At 51.8% G+C, this 18,103-nt stretch overlaps 4 protein-coding genes across 4 annotated transcripts; all 4 read right to left on the bottom strand.

Moving 5' to 3' along the window:
• Nucleotides 1-2,659: 2,659 nt before the first annotated feature.
• LOC4336804 (probable purine permease 11) lies at nt 2,660-4,220 on the bottom strand. Its single transcript, XM_015781459.3, has 2 exons — nt 4,005-4,220; nt 2,660-3,887 (listed from the first exon to the last, which is right to left on the bottom strand). The coding sequence occupies exons 1-2, from the start codon at nt 4,186-4,188 to the stop codon at nt 2,749-2,751; spliced, it is 1,323 nt and encodes a 440-aa protein (XP_015636945.1). The 5' UTR covers nt 4,189-4,220; the 3' UTR covers nt 2,660-2,748.
• A 304-nt stretch (nt 4,221-4,524) lies between these two features.
• On the bottom strand, nt 4,525-6,709 carry LOC4336803 (probable purine permease 11). Its single transcript, XM_015781460.3, has 2 exons — nt 6,292-6,709; nt 4,525-5,899 (listed from the first exon to the last, which is right to left on the bottom strand). Exons 1-2 carry the CDS (start codon nt 6,365-6,367, stop codon nt 4,845-4,847), a joined length of 1,131 nt encoding a protein of 376 aa, XP_015636946.1. The 5' UTR covers nt 6,368-6,709; the 3' UTR covers nt 4,525-4,844.
• Nucleotides 6,710-8,346: 1,637 nt separating this feature from the next.
• On the bottom strand, nt 8,347-9,077 carry LOC4336802 (putative invertase inhibitor). Its single transcript, XM_015781463.3, has one exon. The coding sequence runs from the start codon at nt 9,017-9,019 to the stop codon at nt 8,450-8,452; it is 570 nt and encodes a 189-aa protein (XP_015636949.1). The 5' UTR covers nt 9,020-9,077; the 3' UTR covers nt 8,347-8,449.
• Nucleotides 9,078-10,372: 1,295 nt separating this feature from the next.
• On the bottom strand, nt 10,373-11,118 carry LOC4336801 (putative invertase inhibitor). The gene has a single exon (XM_015781464.3). It carries the CDS (start codon nt 11,008-11,010, stop codon nt 10,444-10,446), a length of 567 nt encoding a protein of 188 aa, XP_015636950.1. The 5' UTR covers nt 11,011-11,118; the 3' UTR covers nt 10,373-10,443.
• Nucleotides 11,119-18,103: the final 6,985 nt, after the last annotated feature.

The following is an 18,103-nucleotide window of genomic DNA, read 5'->3' as shown; positions in this document are numbered from 1 at the left end:
GTTCAAGACAAGTTGAACACATCAAACAGAAAAATAGAGGACCCAAACTAAGAAAAGCAAAACAAAAAGTGGAGCTAGAAGGCCTCGTCAAAGCCTAGGACTGAAGTTCGAAGCCAATGCATAGACCCTTGACAATCCTTGCACGAAGAGGTTTCTCCAAAGCGGTGCCCCCAAGGAGGACGCGACGTGGATCGCCGCCACCGCTCGTTCGGAAGGAAGCAAGGTTTTCACCCGGAGAATATGGTTAGGAAAGGAGATGGGTAATCTAACACAACGCCTCCAAGGAGGAGAACGGCGACGGGCGTCGCCGTCGTCAGCTGGCCAAACGGCTCGGCAAGGCTTTCGCTCGCGATTCCCTGTCCAAACCCACACCACCAATCCGCACAAGAAGGATCTTCGTTGGTCAACAACATTGTCCCTTCAGAAATTCGGCCAAGGCCACCGCCCACAGTTCTCGATGGTGCGCCCGCACCCGGACTCCTCCTTCCTTGCCTCCACATGCCGCTGCCGACGACGACACACCGTCAGCCCCGGATGATGGCCTTGCACCACCGTCGACAGCCACCACTGCCAGCCACCATCGCCACCGCCACCGCCACCCCCGTCCAGCCGCCACCGTCAGCCACCACCGTCCAACTGCCACCGTCAGCCACCACCGTCCAGCCGCCACCGTCGCCAGCCGCCAGCCGTCCAGACCGGCCGGGGTGGCATAGACCTGAAGGTGCAACGCGCAGTGCGGGTCGCCGGCGCCATGGAGGAAGGCGTCACGGGCACGGCGTACAATTGATGGGCGCCGCGCCCTCCTCGTGGTGGCGAGGTTCTTGACGAGGGCCGGCGTCGCGGCACACGCCGTAGTCCGCCGCCTTCGTCGCCGCCACATCCGCCACCATCGCTGTCGCCAGCCACCCCCCTGCCAGGTCCGTGGAGCGGCGCCGTCATCGACCGAGCCCGTCGCCGGTCACCCCGGCCAAGCGGGGCGACCGGATCTGGCGCCTGCCCGTCGTCGGAGCCGCCGACCTTTGCCCCCCCCCCACCTTCGCACGGGCGCCTCCCGCGCCGCTGCCGCGGCCGCCGCCTCCGTGCACTCCGCCGCCGACCCGCGCGTCCCAGCCCAGATCCGGCCAAGGGGCCAGATCCAAACCCAACGGCGCCGGATTTGGCCGTCATCGCCGGGGCCGCGCTCTCGCTCTCTGGTGTCGTCGGTGCCCCAACCGGCTGACCGGGAGTGAGGGAGAAGGGAGCCCCGCCGTCGCCGTCTTCGCAGCCGCCCGGCTTTGCCGGCGGCTGTTCGGGTGGCGGCGAGGTGGGGGAGAGGAGGAGAGTGAGGAGGCGACGGCGAGGTTTTGCCGCCCGCGTCGCCCTGGAGCGGGGCGACCAGGCGTCCTTGGAAATATTCGTGACCGGAGCAGTATCATATTGGGACATTGAACGAAGGCTGTTTTTGGATCCAAACTCCAGTCCTTTCCATCACATTAACCTGATACACACACAACTTTTCAGTCACATCATCTCTAATTTCAACCAAAATCCAAATTTTGCGCTGAAATAAACACAGCCGAACTCAACAAGTAAGAAATCGACAACGAGTACGAGAGCAGACGACGGATCGCCCGCATAACTTTGAGCCGTGCCCCGGGGCTGCAGATAGATATTTCCCCCAACCATGAAACAGACGTTCTTCCAATTTGCATCATGATGTCGATAAAGACTACTGTACCAGTGTGACATTTCTACGTCAGGTTCATGATACCTGTAGCGATCAGATACGAAAAAGAGGCAGTTTGACAAGTTCATCTCCCCCCTGTTGCAGCTAGTAGGACGGACCAAGTTACCATACACGCCATCTTACATGAGATTCAGTGAAGATCCAAAAGTAAAGCTAGTAGCAGTACAGTTTTTGCCTGTCAGTATCGTTTGCACGCCGAGCACGAGCAGTGCTGCTGCTGGCACCAATCGTAATCGGTCGCATTCGCGTTAGGCGGAATATTACACTGAGGCCGTGTTTTGGCTGTGTGTTTAGTTCACACTGAAGTTTAGAAGTTTAGTTGAAATTAGTACGATGTGATAAAAAAGTTGTGTATGAAATATTCGATGTGATGGAAAGTTGAAAGTTTGGAAAAAAAAAACTTTAGAACTAAACAGGGCCAATTTGTTGCGACATTTTTCTTCAAACTTCAAACTTTTCCATCACATCGAAACTTTCCTACACACAAACTTTCAACTTTTCCGTCACATCGTTCTAATTTCAACCAAACTTTTAATTTTAACGTGAACTAAACACACCCTGAGATCTGGGTTTATCTCTTGGCTTAAGGAAGCAAAATTCTGGGTATATTCGACCAATCCTATGGACCATGGACGTTTTGATTGCTAATGTCAAGTCGGCAACATCAGTCGTTCAAATCTAGACAGATTTCCCGCTGTAATCCCTTAAGATTTCATCTGTCGTCACACGGTGAAACTAATGAAAAACAGTCTTTACCTGAGATGACCCTCTACTGTCAGAAAGTATTGACAACTACAGTGTCGTTTCAGAAACTGATGAAGACGGGGATCTTCCTCGATGCTGTAATGTTTTTGAGCAAAAAGCGATTATCGAGTTCCTGTTATTCTGCAGTTACTCTGATTGACCCCGTTATTCCAGGGAAGATAAGACCAGTATTCCAAATTTCCAATTGATTCCGTGAAAAAAAAGAGATCAAGTACAGTAAAATTCACTCTGGGTATCACTATCAGGCGTATCAGGCTTCAGAGTTTTGCTTCTGAAGTTTGTGTGACGTCAGCTGACCCAGCTGTGTTCTTGCTCTTGGCGTCATCGAGGTAGTGCTGGTAAACGTAGGACAAGAATCCCCAGATGCCAATGAGCATGGCTATCACTTTGGCACCGTCCATCCGGTCGCCGAGGAAGATCACCGCCATGATCGGCGACAGCGGCATCCCCACCGTGCTGATCACGTTCGTGAACAGCGACGACACCGTCGCGACGAGCCCCACCATGCCCATCGTGGCGAGCTGCCACGAGATGGCCGTCCACGCCAGCGTCATCCCGTAGGCCACCTCGCCCTTCTTGTACCCGTCCATCTCCGCCGTCAGGGAGCTCCACTCGCCGGAGATGAACAGCCCGGCCACCGACACGCACGACGCGGCGGCGTTGCTCCAGAGCTGCAGCTCCAGCACGGCGTGTGCCGCGTTGCTCCTGAGCACCGTGTCGAACGTGAGCTGCATCAGGGACAGGATCAGGGCGAACGCCGCCGACGCCGACAGCGCCAGGACGAACCCCAGCGCGAACTTGCCCTCCGGGACGCTGCTGTTGGTCTCCTCCGAGGAGTGGCTCACGCCGACGAGCGCGGCGGAGAAGGTGAGCAGCACGACGGAGTTGAGCACGAGCGCGGTGAACCTCTCCTTGTTGAGGAAGTAGGAGAAGACGGCGTTGAAGCAGAGCTGGGTGGCGCAGACGAGGGAGTACGTCGACAGCGGCAGGTAGAGGAGCGCGTAGGAGTACATCAGGTTGTCGCCGGCGAGGAGGACGCCAAGGCCGGCGTAGATGGCAGCGATCTTGAGCAGCGGCGGACGTGCCACCGGGGAGGCCTCTGGCCGCCGGAAGTAGAGCAGCAGTGGGACGGCGAGCGGCGCGCCGCAGGACTGCACCACCGTCGCCAGCCACAAGCTGCCGCCGCCCTGGTCGTAGTAAATCCGGCCGAGGAGCGTGGCCACGCTCTGCCCGCCGAGGACGAACACGATGTTGGCAAGGACCACCGCCCACCACCGCAGCCGCTGGCTGGACACAGGCGGCAGCGGCGCCGCCGCCGCCGCCGCCGCCGCAGTTCCATCTGCTCGAGACGTGCTCTTGTCAGACTCTGCTACCACGTCTTCTTGGCCTCGGACACCTGCACATACGAATCATCCGTCTCATCAGTATAAAAACTGGACTAGTTTCGATCGATCTCACATCACATCTCAATTCGAAACTGTGATCGATTTGGCAGTTCATGACCGAGAGAGACCTGTAATCTGCAGCTGAATTTCAGTAGCATCGCTCATTGTGAGGTTCAGAAAAAGGATAAACAACAAGATGGGCCTAGTGCTCGTCATCCACTCGTCCAGCAGCAGCGGAAGGCTGAAACTTGCCAACTTGGAGTCGTCATCAATCAATGAAACGATAAAAAGATAAAAGGGTTGATAGGGCATGCGCAAGGGGCTAATTTTGCCGTCAAACGTTTCAAAACTACTCCGGCGAGTCAATGTTTATGTCCTGCCTCTTGGAAAATTCAATGCGTGCGATGCCAAAATTTCCAAGTGAGGACAACGTCGATCGCTGCATCCAGACGGAATCAATCTTATCTCCAATTTGACAAAAGAGTACAAAGATTGCCAATTATTGTTCTTCACCCAAGATTCTGCGGAAGTGTCAGATTCAGATGTAGTTTAATCAGATACTAATTGTTTTCCACAACTGAAATAGAAGTAGTACCAAATTATTCGTGTCCATCAGCCACCAGGATCAACCTGACATAAGACAGGACGAAGCAAATAAAGAGTTCTTTACTAGTCTAGTACTACTATTTCTATTCTTTCGTGATATACAATTATGCGTCATACCCTTACACAAACGCACATGAAGAAAAGAACAAGAAAACTACTAGTAATCCAGCAAAATTGTACATCTGAACACGTTGGCAACACAAAAAAACAAAGTACGTACTAGTTTTTATCTGACGAACAACCTGCAACATAACATAAGTAACGAACATCTAGTACCTCGCAGCCAACAAAACTAGCTAAGATTATTGGCGGAGAGCAATCAATCTCTACCACGATAATATCACTGTGGCCACCTAATCTGATCACCCCTGCGCACTATCACCCGATGAAGCCTTCTTCGCTTTCTTGCCATCTAGATAGTGCTGAAACAGATACGAAATAAATCCCCAAATTGCAATCAGCATGGCCACGATCTTCACCCCGTTCATCCTGTCGTGGAACACCACCACCGCGAAGAACGGGATGACCGGCAGTGACACCGTGCTGATCACGTTGGAGAAGAGCGCCGACACCTCGAAGATGAGGCCGAGCACCCCGATGTTGGCCACCTGCCACGACACGGCCGCCCACAGCAGCGTCATCAGGTAGGAGAACTGCCCCGACCTGAACGCGTTCATCTCCCCCCTCAGCGACCTCCACTCGCCGCTCGCGAACAGCCCGACCACCGACGCGGCCGTCGCCACGAGCGCCGTGTAGATCTGCATGTTGAGGACGGCTGAGAAGGTGTGCTTCTTGATGATGGTCTCGAAGGTGAGCTGCATCAGCGCGAGGATCAGCGAGTAGGTGCACGACGCCCCCAGCGTCAGCACGAAACCGAGCAGATACTTCCCTCCCGAGACGCCGGTGACCCCCTGAGACTCCTTGCTGACTCCGATGAGCGAAGCGGACATGGTGAGCAGCACGACGGAGTTGAATATCAGAGGAGTGACCTTCTGGGAGTTGAGCACGTATGAGAAGACGACATTGAACGCGAGCTGGCTGGCACAGATGAGCGAGTAGGTCGAAGCGGGGAGGTACTTGAGGCCACCAGTGTACATCATGTCGTCGGCGGCGATGATGAGGCCCAGGACGATGTATATCACGGCGAGCTTGGCCATGGGAGTGTTGGTGCAGGAGGACGGTGACTTCGAGGGGAAGAAGAAGAGGGTGAAGAACAGTATCGGGAAGCCGGCCGTCCGCACGAACGCCGATATCCACTTGCTGCGGCCGCCTTGGGTGTAGTAGTATCTGCCCAGCAGTGTCGCCGATGTCTGACCGGCGATGAGGAAGAAGACGTCCACTGCCACCATCGCCCACCATCGAAATGGCTTGCCTGCTGGTGTTTCCGGAGCTGCTGCAGCTTCAGCCTTGGATGGAGCTGTGATTTGTAATGAAGATGGTAGAAAGTTAGTACCAAACGTAACAGGTAAAATTTTTTTAATGATGCTTTACATTTCATCAGTGGGTGAAAGTTTCTGAACACGATGCAATAGAGGTCCATGTAAGAGCAACAGAGTTTAAGTGTAACAAATCGTACTCACAAAGGCTAAAAACAGATCATCCCTAAAAATTTCCCCAATGTACCAACGGAATGATCAATTCGCACGAGTGTTCACGGATAATCCAGCACAGGTGCTTCCCAGGTGCACAGCACGATTGGAACGCAAAAGCATAGCCCGCTTCTCATGTTTTTTTTTCACCCTAACCCTTCATGCAATAAGATGAAATGGAAACATAACAGCGACCAGAGCGGACCAGACTGAGACTGACCTGGGATCGGTATCTGGACCTCGGCGTTGTTCGCGGCACCGCTACTGTTGTTGCCGCCGGCGTTACTGTCCGCCATTTTTTTATTCGAGGAACTGCCACCCTGTGAGATCCAGGACAGGAGGAGGAAGAAGACGAGGAGGAGGAGGAGGCGAGAGGAGCGCAGGGTGTGGTGGCAAAGGAGAATTGCGGGGGCTCATGTTTCGCGGTGGAGAGAACAAGAGGGCATGCATGGGGGCTGGGCATGCAGAGGTGTTGGAGAGGGAGGGGCCGGAGACCAGCGGGAGAAGAAGAACCGGTCCGCCCGTTCGTTTCACCGCCGCGGCCGCGCTCGTGTCGTCGTCGCGCGCTTCGGGGAGTTTTTCCTTTTCCGCTTTGCAGCGGTATGCAGATGCAGAGTTTTGCGGGTTTCCACGGTTTCCGGGTTAAAGCGCGATACACGACGAACGTTTACGTGCCGCAGCGGGGCCTTCCGCGCGCACCGCGATAGCGGAAAGTTGTACTTCAAGCGGCCGATACAGAAGAGAAGGTTTTGTGCACGTTGACGTCGTCCACATTTGTCTCGTCTTACTGTGCATGGGCCGAATCTTTAGCTTTCCACGACGGGTGGGCCAAAATCCACTTTTCAGTATGACCTGGGCCATAGGCTGACAATACTTGGTAGGAAAAAAAAGTCTATTTTACTATTCCATTAACCAATGAAATAGTTCGGAAAATAAAATGGTTTTTTTTTTCCTTTGGTGGTTTGGTGCATAGTTTTGGTCACACTAAGATGCCTAAATTTCGGTCGTTTCTAATGGCCAATACCACTTCATGATTCGTGCTGTCATACTAGAGATACCATCTCTCCTCGCAAAGCTTGGATAAAACCCTTGCGCCACTGCCCACCCATCCTCACCCACTTGCCCCCCTTTGCATGGCTTGCGCTATCTAGATGCTAACCAGCCCAGCTCAATCGTCCTCCTCCCTTTCACCCCCTTTCTCTCCCTTCGCTTCTCCTCTCTAAGCCTAAGCGGCGGCCAGGCGCCCTTGCCGCCCTTGCCTTGCCCTTTTTTTTTTTTTGTCTTCAGCGGCCCCTAGCATTGGAGATGCTACCATTGCCTCTATCTCCTAACTACTCTAGATCCCATGTCCATACCATCAATCTCATGGCTATGATGCCAACACCGCCTCGTCGCACGTCATATATGTCACCACAGGTTTACCATCTCCCTGCTCCTTAGTCATTTCTCTAAGCTCGAAAAACTGCATCTTTCCCTCACCTTAATTCTTCTCCCACCCGTATCCTAATCCAAATATCTATCATCGTCAACACCGAAAAAGTGGAAGAGCTTGCTGTTGTTGTCGCTAAGTACTACAGGCATCTAACTACAAACCCAAAGATATCGCATTGGACTAATGGTGAGGTAGATAGAGTAGAGAAGAGTGAAGAGAGAAAGTACCACCTCTCATGGAAGAAACAACTCCTACATAAACTTCAATAAAAATGTGGAAATACATATTACCTCTTACTATTATATGGTATGCATGAAATTAGCTATAAAACTTGCTCCAAGTATTCAACAAATCTTCATCCCTTATCCCTCTCCCCCGGGAACGAAAAGGATTTGGATTCCTTTTTTTTTGAAGGGAGATTTGGATTCCTTTTGGGAATTTAGCCCAATTCGTGCATACAGGTCGGCCCAGGTAAGGCAAGCAGAAAGCCCAACAAATTGCATCACCAAAGCTCGCGCCGCCGCTGGCTCGGAGCCTCGGACGCCGTCACGTCGTGATCCGTGGAGACGTGCATGACGTTTACAGGGCGAGGTAGCTGCCAATCTCCGTTGGAACGGCCCAGCAGATTGTTGTTTTTTAAGCAAAGATGCCGGCCGATTATATCTTAGCTGAAATGCAATAATTTCTTCACAAGATATGCCGTAAATTAAGTGTGCGTTCCACTGGGAAAAAAACAACAATCGTACGTGCATCTCATGGCTAATGGCCGGATCGGTCTCAGAATAGGTGCACAAGGAATCCAACCAGTTTCTTCCAAAAATGGAAAATTATATGACAACGGAATTAGTGAGAAAATGTAATTTTGTCCTGTGATTTTCCAGAGTAATTAATTTATTACGCAAAGGATTTATAGGATTACAGACGCTGTAACTCTTGTGACGTCATCCTAGCTCGGCGGCGATAAGGCCGATGTGACACCGAGAGCGATGGCCGACTCTTTGCTGAACTCCTCGTCCTCGGCGACCAGCGGCGAGGCCAGGCCGAGCTCGCGGAACCCGTCCTCGCACGTGTCGGGGGTGTCCAGCGCGGCGCTGAGCACGGTCACCGCGTCCCGCAGGCCGTCGGCGCTGCGCGACGCGATGCCCTTGGCCGCCTCGTCGAGGCTGTCCACGGCGGAGTCGTACACCTCCCCGCACGCGCTCAGGCAATCTTTCCTCCTCTTGTCGCGCTCCAGGTCCTGCAGGTCCGCGATGCGCTTGGCGGTGCCCCTGGCCGTCGCCGCGCTGATCTTCACGGCGATGGCGGCGAGGCCGTACCTGTCCGCGGTGGCGCTGCCCTCGTCGGACTGGAAGAACCTGACGCAGTAGGCGTAGCCGATGTCCGCGTGGCTAGCCGCGAACGACGTGCAGGCGTCGTCCACGAGGGAGGCTCTGGACGTCGTGGAGGAGGTGAGCAGGAGGAGCAAGGAGAAGACGATGAGAGGAGAGAACGATCGCACAAGCTTCATGGTCGTCATGGCTTTTCTTGTCCTGGTGCCGCTTGGTTACTTGTTTGGTGTGTTTTTTCGTGGTAGAACCAACAACTTTATACTAGCAGGTATCGTCATCTTAATCTCTGAACAATAAAAGAGGATCCAGCTGTTGATTGCACTGGAATCATTACGAGATATTACACCATTCATTCATTCATTCAAGAGGATTTCCTGGATGACGCCTGCTGAAACGTTGGCGGGTGTCTCGCAGTCTCTTCACGCCTGCCGCGAGTCTCGGGATCCAGGAACCAGGATCGCTCTTCTTCAGAAATTAGGATCAGCCACCTGCTGACAGGGTCCCTGTTCCTTTCGAGCCAAATCTAATCTATATAGTTTCATGTCATGACGAAATGTTTAGACACCACATGTCGAACTGCCAGAGTCTTAATCGGGGGAAGTTCCAAAAGGTCCCTTTACAAATTCATGGTCGAAATTCGAAAATCTCTTATTACGAAACAGAGTCTGCTTAATAATCGTGAAATAAGAGAATAACTGATAGTTGCCACCTGGGCCTTAAATTCCGTTGTCCGGATGTTTGCAGTTTGGAGAGGTGAATTTGGCGTGGGCAGTGGGCTGGAAGGCCCGTAACAGATATGATGTAGATACACAAATCTTGCAAACGCCAACAGTGGTGATAGATACTATCTCAAGAGAAGGATACGTTTATTTTTAGTTCCTTCCGTTTCTAGTAAAATAAGTTAATTTTGGAGTAATCATTGCATTGAAGTTTGTGAAAGTATTTGTTTGATATATGCATTGGAAGTGGATAAAATAAGAAATAATTGCATTGATATTTAATAAATTAGAGTTATTTTAGTCTATCTCAAGTGCAAAGTATTTTAGTCTTCTTAGTTTGATAAAATAGTTTGTATTTTAGTCCACTTTTTAGTTTGTATTTGTATTAATCTATCTCAAAAATAGACTTATTTTGGTGTAGAGGTAGCATATCACTATATTTCAAGTGCTTGTTGGCTGTTATACTTTGCATCGAAAGTACTACTAACATTGTTGACGCTTTTTTTTTTTTTTGCCAAACACACTCAACTGATGATTTACGGTATAATTAACGGAGTAGTTAAAATCAATAGATCAAATTAGCTAGCGGAGCATATTTTAAGATTAATCCACTTTTATCAAATCACACAATTTATTAATTTATAAGTAAATTAGCAAAGATAACTATTCTACTTATGCGACGATGAATGACTATTTTCTAAACAAAGTAGCAAAGGGTGACTTCATCTTTTTTTTTTCAAAAGCATAACCGGTTTTCAACGCAAAACTCGGCCATAAAAATGAAATAGAAAATAAACAAAGATAATAGTAACAGGAAAACAATAGATTGATAATTGCCATGTTTATTCATCTACATTGTTTGGCTTACAAAATCTGAGAGTAAAAACACACATTCACTGATCACTCGGTGGTGATATCGCCTCTATCAATGCGAGAGCAATGGACGCACTCTGTCTAAACTCGGCGTACTCCGCAACCAGCGGCAGGGTCTCCTTGTTCCCACGGAACCTGCCCTCGCAACCATCCGCGACATACCGCGCGACGTCGGGCGTTGGCGGCGACGCCGCCGCATGCTGCGCGCCGCCGTCCACCAGGGCGGCGGCTTTCGCCTCGTTGCCGAGAACGGCCAGCATGTAGGCGTACAGGTCGGAGCTTATGCGGAGGCACTCCTGCATCTTCTCCTCCTTGTGCGAGGATCGCAGGGCGGCGATGCGCTTGGCGGTGCCCTCGGCGGCCGCCTCGGTGATCCTCACGGCGATGGCGGCGAGGCCGTGCGTGTCGGCGGTGGCGCTCTCCTTGCTGGCCTGGAAGAACCTGACGCAGTAGGGGTAGTCGATGGCCGTGTGGTTACCGGCGAGCGACTTGCAGGTTTCCTCCAAGATGGAGGCGTCGGATGTGGAGGCGGCGAGTAGGAGGAGCAGGGTGAAGACGAGAGGAGAGAGTGCCCTCAGAAAAGCCATGGTGTTCTTGCTTCAGTCCTCACCTTTGTTTGCTGTGCTCGATTGTTTGGTGTGTGTTTTGTGATCTAGCCAAGGAGTGCATGAATATATAGATGGTGTGGGTAGGAGTGTGTGTGCACACTATTGGCTTCACCACAATAAATGAAGTACGTGTATATATGTTTTGCTTAATTTAATGCTTCTAAATCTCTTTACAGAAAAAAAGACAATAAATACATAAACATGGATATGTCATTATCGGATTCCCAAACATTAATGGGAGTGGAAGCTACAAAATTTGGGATTAGACTGATGCATAAATCCCTATGCCTGTATTTTTCACCTTTTCCTCTTATAGGTCTTTGATTTATTTTTGTACCCTCGAAAAGAGAAATTAGGCATGTACAATTAAAAATACAACGATACATAGGGTGCTTTATAAAACTCCTTTTGAAAAATATAATTGAAAATACAACGATACATGATATGCTTGAAATACATTAAATGAAGAAAATTATGGATCCAACCATTTTTTATTCCAAAAATGGTAACTAACAAATGGAAGCTCAAATATTTATTTTTTATTTTAATATATATTTTAAATTACAGGAATATATTTTTCGCTTCTGTAAATTTTTTTAAAAAATACTCCTTCACCGTGGGAGTGTTTTTTTAGGGATTTGCTTTAAAAACAGCCCTTCTAGAGGGCAGATCTGATGACGTGGCATTAGGCATGGGACATTTGCGTATAGCCCCTTATCACACTCCTAGAGAATAATTTTAAATATCCCGCCCACCTAGAGAACAAAAGTAGTCTATGCAAATTTCTCATGACCGTTATTTTTCTCGCAAGCATATATAGGCCTTAATTTCACTGTCTTTGGGTTGGGTGGCATATAAAAGTCGCCTCTAAGGAGCATGGGAAAGGCATGTACGCAATATTCAACCACCATAATCTCCATCAGAACCGCCTTTTGAGAGGCAATTTATGAAAAAAAAACTCTCCCATAGGGTGAAAGGAGTATGATGTTTGTAAATTTGTAAAAGAAAATTATATTTATGTATTTTTTGTTTAAAAAATAATAACAAAAAGCTCAGATCACCATATGGGCTACCGCCAGCACCTGAGCGATTTAGCCCACTCAGATGGGCCGTTTTCTATGGGCTTAGACTACCGTGATCCCCATGAGCGTTTAGCGGATAAGGCCCACGAGTATTATCGGGCTCTCGGCCTCGGCCGCGACCGCTGCAATCTGGCCACGCTGATGGGCCGTTGCCCATGTAGAGGGCGTATGGTTGGGTACTCGGGCTCTGTTTGGAATAAGTCCACTTTGACTCCCTTAAAAAGTAACCTGAATCTAATCCGTGACCCTCAACCGCAAAACCGGATAGAACGACTCCCTAAACTATTGAAACCGGTGCAATTTGACTTCCTTAATGGTTTTGGATGGTGGTTTCGCTGACGTGGTGCTTACGTGGCGGTGTTGATCTACTCTGGTCTTGATGTGGCGCTTAGGTGGCATTTAATTAAAAACATATATGTGGGACCCATTTGTCATAAAAAAAGTGGGGCCCACTGACATGTCATCCTCTCTCTTTCTTCTTCCTCCCCCACTTTCTCCCTTCTCTCTTTCTCTCCCTTTCCACCGTCCGCGGGGAGCACGGCTGGAGCGGCGGTGGGGCAGGGGCCGAAGTGCTGGCGGCCAGCGGGAGCTGAAGCGGCGGCGGGTTGGAGCTAATGCGGGTGGAGGCGGAGGAGAAGGAGGCGGCGACAGGAGGGGCTTGAGTGGCTGCGGCGGTGGAAACCACCCCACGCCACAGACCTCCAACGAGGCGGCTGCGGCTGCGGCTGCCTCTGACTAGCGCGCTGGATTATTCCTAGCCTCCGTCAGCTCCAGCCCACTTCCACCGCCGCTCCAGCTAGCTCCCGTGTCAGCTCCTGCCGGCCGTCACCACTCCGGCTCCCGACGGCGGGGAGGAGCCTCGACGACGGGAACAGGTCAGCGACGCCGAACCTAGTCGCCTTCTTCTGTGCCTCGCCCAGCGTCTCCAGGAACTCCTCATGCCACCGGAAGCCGCACTCCCCCATGATGGCGTGCAACGTCAAGTCGGTCAGCGTCCCGGTGATCTGCCAGCTCACGTTCAGTGCCGACAGCGGCGGCGATGGCGCCAACGAGCACACCCGCCAAAGAGTATCCCCACCGTGGTGCCGATGGAGTCCCTCACTGTACGCCCAGCCATAGAGGTCGAAGCCCCTGGGCCAAGCGCCAGGAGGAGGCCGAGCTCCATCCTCGCCTTTGGCCATGATGGTATGCATGTAGCGATGCCTGCCTTGGGACGAAGGCGAGGCATATCATCACCTTCTCGACATGATTTTTGATGAGCAGGAAGTAATCGAGCTATACAGCTATACACATCCTCTTGCTTGCTCGCCTTCTCCTATGCTGCTACATTGGTGTGTTTGTTGTACTGCTGCTCGATTCTGCCGAGGCTGACCCGTGGAGCATTGTGGGGGTTGGCCGGATTGCCAGGCTGGGTTTATGGACTGCATCCGCGGAGACTGTCACACCCCGAAGTTTTCCTCCCAAGCCAAAATTGTAATTTATAAATGACCCTAAGAAAATACCGGTGCAAATCAGGAGAAAACCCTAAGAAAGTAATGCAAATAATAATCGGATTTAACATGTGGAATTTTTTTTCTTGAGTTCTACATGTCGAAATTCATTAACTGGATTTTTAGTGGAATTTTCAGAGCTCTAGAAATAATTTTAACCAGTTAAAATTGAGCCAGCAATATTGTAATTCCAGGGAAAATACTTTTTCCTTTTTCTTTTTCTTTTCCCTCCCTTTTTCCTCCTTTTTTTTTCCGAATGGGCCGCCGGCCCATTCTCCCCTTTCCTTCCCCCTCCCCCTTGCTGGGCCGACCGCAGGCCGAGGCCCAGCCAGGCCGCCCGCCTCCCTCCTCTCCCGGGGTCGCCGACAGGTGGGGCCCACCTGTCAGGTCTTTCCCCTTCCTCCGGCCGACGCCGCGCCCGCAACCGCCGCACCCGAAACCGCCGCCGCGTCCACGTCTCCGCCTCCTCCGGGCCACGTCGGCCACGCCCGCGCGTGCGCCGCGTCTCCCGCGCCCACTCTCCTCTCTCTCCCGCTCGCGTCCGCGCCCGAGATGGCCGGGATTCGATTTTCGAATCCCGCCTCTCTCTCTTCCCCCACTCCCCCACGTCGGCCGGCGATTCCCGCCTCTCCCGGCCACGTCCGGTCCTCTCTCCCCCTATTTAAGCATCGCCGTCGTCCCCTCTCACTTTTTCCCCATTCCGCCGTACTCTCTCGAGCCTCCCATCGCTCTCACGCCGTGCGCCCATCCGCAGCCGCTGTTTCCGCTACTCCGGCCGCCGCTAGCCGCCGTTAGGGTCGCCGCCAGGCCGCGCCATCGCCGCCGTCGGGTTCGCGTGGCCGGGATCCACCCCGTCCACCTCTCCTCCGTCGAGGTTCGTCGCCGGAGCCCTCGTTCCCTCGCACTCGAGTGAGCATCACCTCTACCGCCGCCTTCGGCCATGGCTTCCGGTCGCCGTGGCTCATCTCCCTCTCAATAATCCCTCTCTCCTCCTTCCTTAGGGCACCCCGAAGCTCGTCCGCTCGCCGACGTCGTCCTCCCGTGGCTTGCCGTCGCCGTTCGCCATCGTCTTCCTCCGCGCCGGCCACCCTCGGTGAGGCATCCCCTCCCCTCTTTTCCCCTTCCTCTCCTCTTAGTGCCGCGCCGCCGCTTCAAGTCGCGCGCTGTCGCCTTCGACCGCCGCCGCCTCGCGTGCCGCCGGTCGCTGCCGTCGTCGGTCGCATGCGTCGCTGGCAACGCGTTCGCGCGCGCGTCGTCGCCGTCGCCGCGGTCGGTTGGCCGGCCTTGAGCCAATCCGAGCCGCGTGCCGCCGCCCTTTCTTTCCCTCTCCCGGGTCGCTGACCAGTGGGCCCCGCATGTCGGCGCCGCTCCTCCCCGGTCCGTGGACCCGATCCGCCGTGGACCGCCCTCTCCCGGGTCGCTGACCGGTGGGCCCCGCATGTCGGCGCCGCACTCCCTCCGTGCTGACGTCAGCCCTGGAATATATTGCGCAATAAATAGTTTAAGGTTTTTCTTGTATAGTTTTAAACACAGTAAATCTTCTAAAAATCATAACTAATTCATCCGAGTTCCGTTTAAGCCCATTCAAGTCTCAGTAAATCAAGAAAACTGTGCAGAATCCATTAAAAATGGTTTTGTTCCCTGTTTCAGTAGTCTTATAGCCTGTTTGCAATGTTTGCTTTGTATGTCGCTAGATTCCGTTTCCTCCGACGCTCCGGTGTACTTCGAGATAGTCGCCAAGGTTCCTCCAGCAGCAGAGCAAGGCAAGTCATGCTTGTCACTTGAACATGTTGATCCTATATTGCAAATGCTCTATTGTTTTCTTTCAAATATTGCATTGTTTTATAATATTACTATGGGATGGTTACCTATTGTTACAGCCATGCTTTTCGGATACCATGCTCCTTTGTTAGCTTGGGGTTATAACATGATTAGAGTTTGGACTAGGAATTGCTTAGCCATGCTTAGTTCAACTAGTTCACAACGGGGAAAATCATATTAATGTTTAGACTGTTGGTTCCAATGGTGTTGTTGGATTAGTGACACCGTTTGGGTGTTGGTTAATTAAAATAAACCACATGGTGGGCTGTGGGTGCATGGTTTTGCTGGTCGCACCCATGGCAGTTAAGGACCGGTTCGCGGGATGCCCTGGAAGAACATATCGTACTTACCACAAGCCAGCGTAGGCAACGGCTGGACTTGTAGTATATCTTTCCTCTAGTCGACGCATCCAGGCAAGGGTGGGCGTGATGGAGCGGGGCGGGCCCTGCGACGGCCTCTGTCGCTTCCGGATTCACCTAGGCACGAGAGGGGACTGCCCGTTGCCCGCTGGGGACGGGGGTGAAACCTGAGGTGTGGTGTGCTTGGCTAGAGGGGGTTATGCGAAGGGTCCTGTCACGGCCTCTTTCCGGTATGTCGTGGTGGCATGTCGGCGCACGAAAACGTGTCGTGGGGCTGTGTCTTGTGGGTACAGTTGTACACCTCTGATCAGAGTAAAACTATTCGAATAGCCGTGCCCGCGGTTATGGGCGGTCAACCAGATTCACCGTGATTAGTCTCACCTTAGTGTAATCTTTTAATTTGGATAGTTTAGGTGGATGGTTGGGCCTGTCGCAACATGGGTTAGCGTTGGACAGTGGATAGTTGATGTTAATTAATTATTACAACTGTTTAAATCTTTCAATTTCTGTTTTTAAATGCTCGCTTTATGCAAATGAACCACTTCAGCTCTTCTTTGATGAATCCCTGCATCATACCCCTATTCCGGTATGACTTGCTGAGTACAGTGGGTAGTACTCAGTCTTGCTCTACTTTTCCCAACCCCAGAGTTCGAGTTCGGGTCAGATGAAGGTTTCTCCGAGGAGTAGGCTTTGTCCGTGCCGTCGAGGATGCCTGTGGAGTGGTGTTCCCGCTGCAGTTCAAGTCAAGGCTTAGCTCCTGTTGTCTTTCTTTCTTTCCGCTGCATTTATGTAAGACTTTTATGATGTTTGTAAGACGTGGATCTGAATGTCAACATTGTCGTTTGTGTACCCTGGCTGGTCCTGGACGGGGATTTTAATGCACATTCTGCTTGGAATTCTATTCGGGAATTTCTGGGCGTGACAGAGACCGCCGCCATCACGCATGCGGATACGCCGAGGTCGAGGTCGATGGCGATGGGGAAGCTGGCGCCCGCCTGCTGCTGCCGCGTCAGCCATCGCCGTCGCCGCCACTCCGGCTCCCGCTTGCCGTCGCCGCCCTTGCCTGCAGATTACGCTACGAGAGAGAAGGTGAAGAGAAAGGGGGGAGATTGTCACGCCCAGAAATTCCCGAATAGAATTCCAAGCAGAATGTGCATTAAAATCCCCGTCCAGGACCGGCCGGAGTACACAAACGACAATGTTGACATTCAGATCCACGTCTTACAAACATCATAAACGTATTACATAAATGCAGCGGAAAAATGAAAGACAACAGGAGCTAAGCCTTGACTAGAACTGCAGCGGGAACACCACTCCACAGGCATCCTCGACGGCACGGACGAAGCCTACTCCTCGGAGAAACCTCCATCTGACATATACTCGTACTCTGGGGTTGGGAAAAATAGAGCAAGACTGAGTACTACCCACTGTACTCAGCAAGTCATACCGGAATAGGGGTATGATGCAGGGAATTATCAAAGGAGAGCTAGAGTGGTTCATTTGCATAAAGCGAGCATTTATAAACAGAAGTTTAAAGAAGAAAACAGTTGTAATAATTAATCAATATTAATCATCCACTGTCCAACGCTATACCACGTTGCGACAGGCCCAACCATCCACCTATACTATCCAATTTTAATAGACTAAACTAGGGTGAGACTAATCACGGTGAATCTGGTTGACCGCCCATAACCGCGGGCACGGCTATTCGAATAGTTTTACTCTGATCAGAGGTGTACAACTGTACCCACAAGACACAGCCCCACGACACGTTTCCGTGCGCCGACATGCCACCACAACATACCGTAAAGAGGCTGTGACAAGACCTTTCGCATAACCCCCTCTAACCAAGCACACCACACCTCAGGTTTCACCCCCACTCCTCGCAAGGCAGCGGGCAGTCCCCTCTCATGCCTAGGTGAATCCGGAAGCGACAGAGGCCGTCGCAGGGCCCGTCCCGCTCCATCACGCCCACCCTTGCCTGGATGCGTCAGCTAGAGGAAAGCTACACTACAAGCCCAGCCGTTGCCCATGCTGGCTTGTGGTAAGTACGATAAGTTCTTCCAGGGCATCCCGCGAACCGGTCCTTAACTGCCATGGGTGCGACCAGCAAAACCATGCACCCACAGCCCACCATGTGATTTATTTTAATTAACCAACACCAAAGCGGTGGCACTAATCCAACAATACCATTAGAACCAACAGTCTAAACATTAATAGGATTTTCCCCATTGTGTACTAGTTGAACTAAGCATGGCTAAGCAACTCCTAGTCCAATGTCTATTCATGTTATAACCCAAGCTAACAAAGGAGCAAGGTA

The sequence above is a fragment of the Oryza sativa genome, chromosome 4 (assembly GCF_034140825.1).
Source record: "Oryza sativa Japonica Group chromosome 4, ASM3414082v1".
Lineage (NCBI taxonomy): Eukaryota > Viridiplantae > Streptophyta > Magnoliopsida > Poales > Poaceae > Oryza > Oryza sativa.
Note: the sequence above shows the minus strand (reverse complement) of the source record. Positions and strands in the feature narration are given on the sequence as shown.

Bases quoted from the DNA above. Each gene is read 5' to 3' on its own strand.
- LOC4336804 (XM_015781459.3), bottom strand. From the start codon at position 4,188: ATGCCCTATCAACCCTTTTATCTTTTTATCGTTTCATTGATTGATGAC. The intron at 3,888-4,004 runs GTCTCTCTCGGT...TCGTATGTGCAG, and splicing joins AATTCAGCTGCAGATTACAG to GTGTCCGAGGCCAAGAAGAC.
- LOC4336803 (XM_015781460.3), bottom strand. From the start codon at position 6,367: ATGGCGGACAGTAACGCCGGCGGCAACAACAGTAGCGGTGCCGCGAAC. The intron at 5,900-6,291 runs GTCAGTCTCAGT...TACAAATCACAG, and splicing joins GGTCCAGATACCGATCCCAG to CTCCATCCAAGGCTGAAGCT.
- LOC4336802 (XM_015781463.3), bottom strand. From the start codon at position 9,019: ATGACGACCATGAAGCTTGTGCGATCGTTCTCTCCTCTCATCGTCTTC.
- LOC4336801 (XM_015781464.3), bottom strand. From the start codon at position 11,010: ATGGCTTTTCTGAGGGCACTCTCTCCTCTCGTCTTCACCCTGCTCCTC.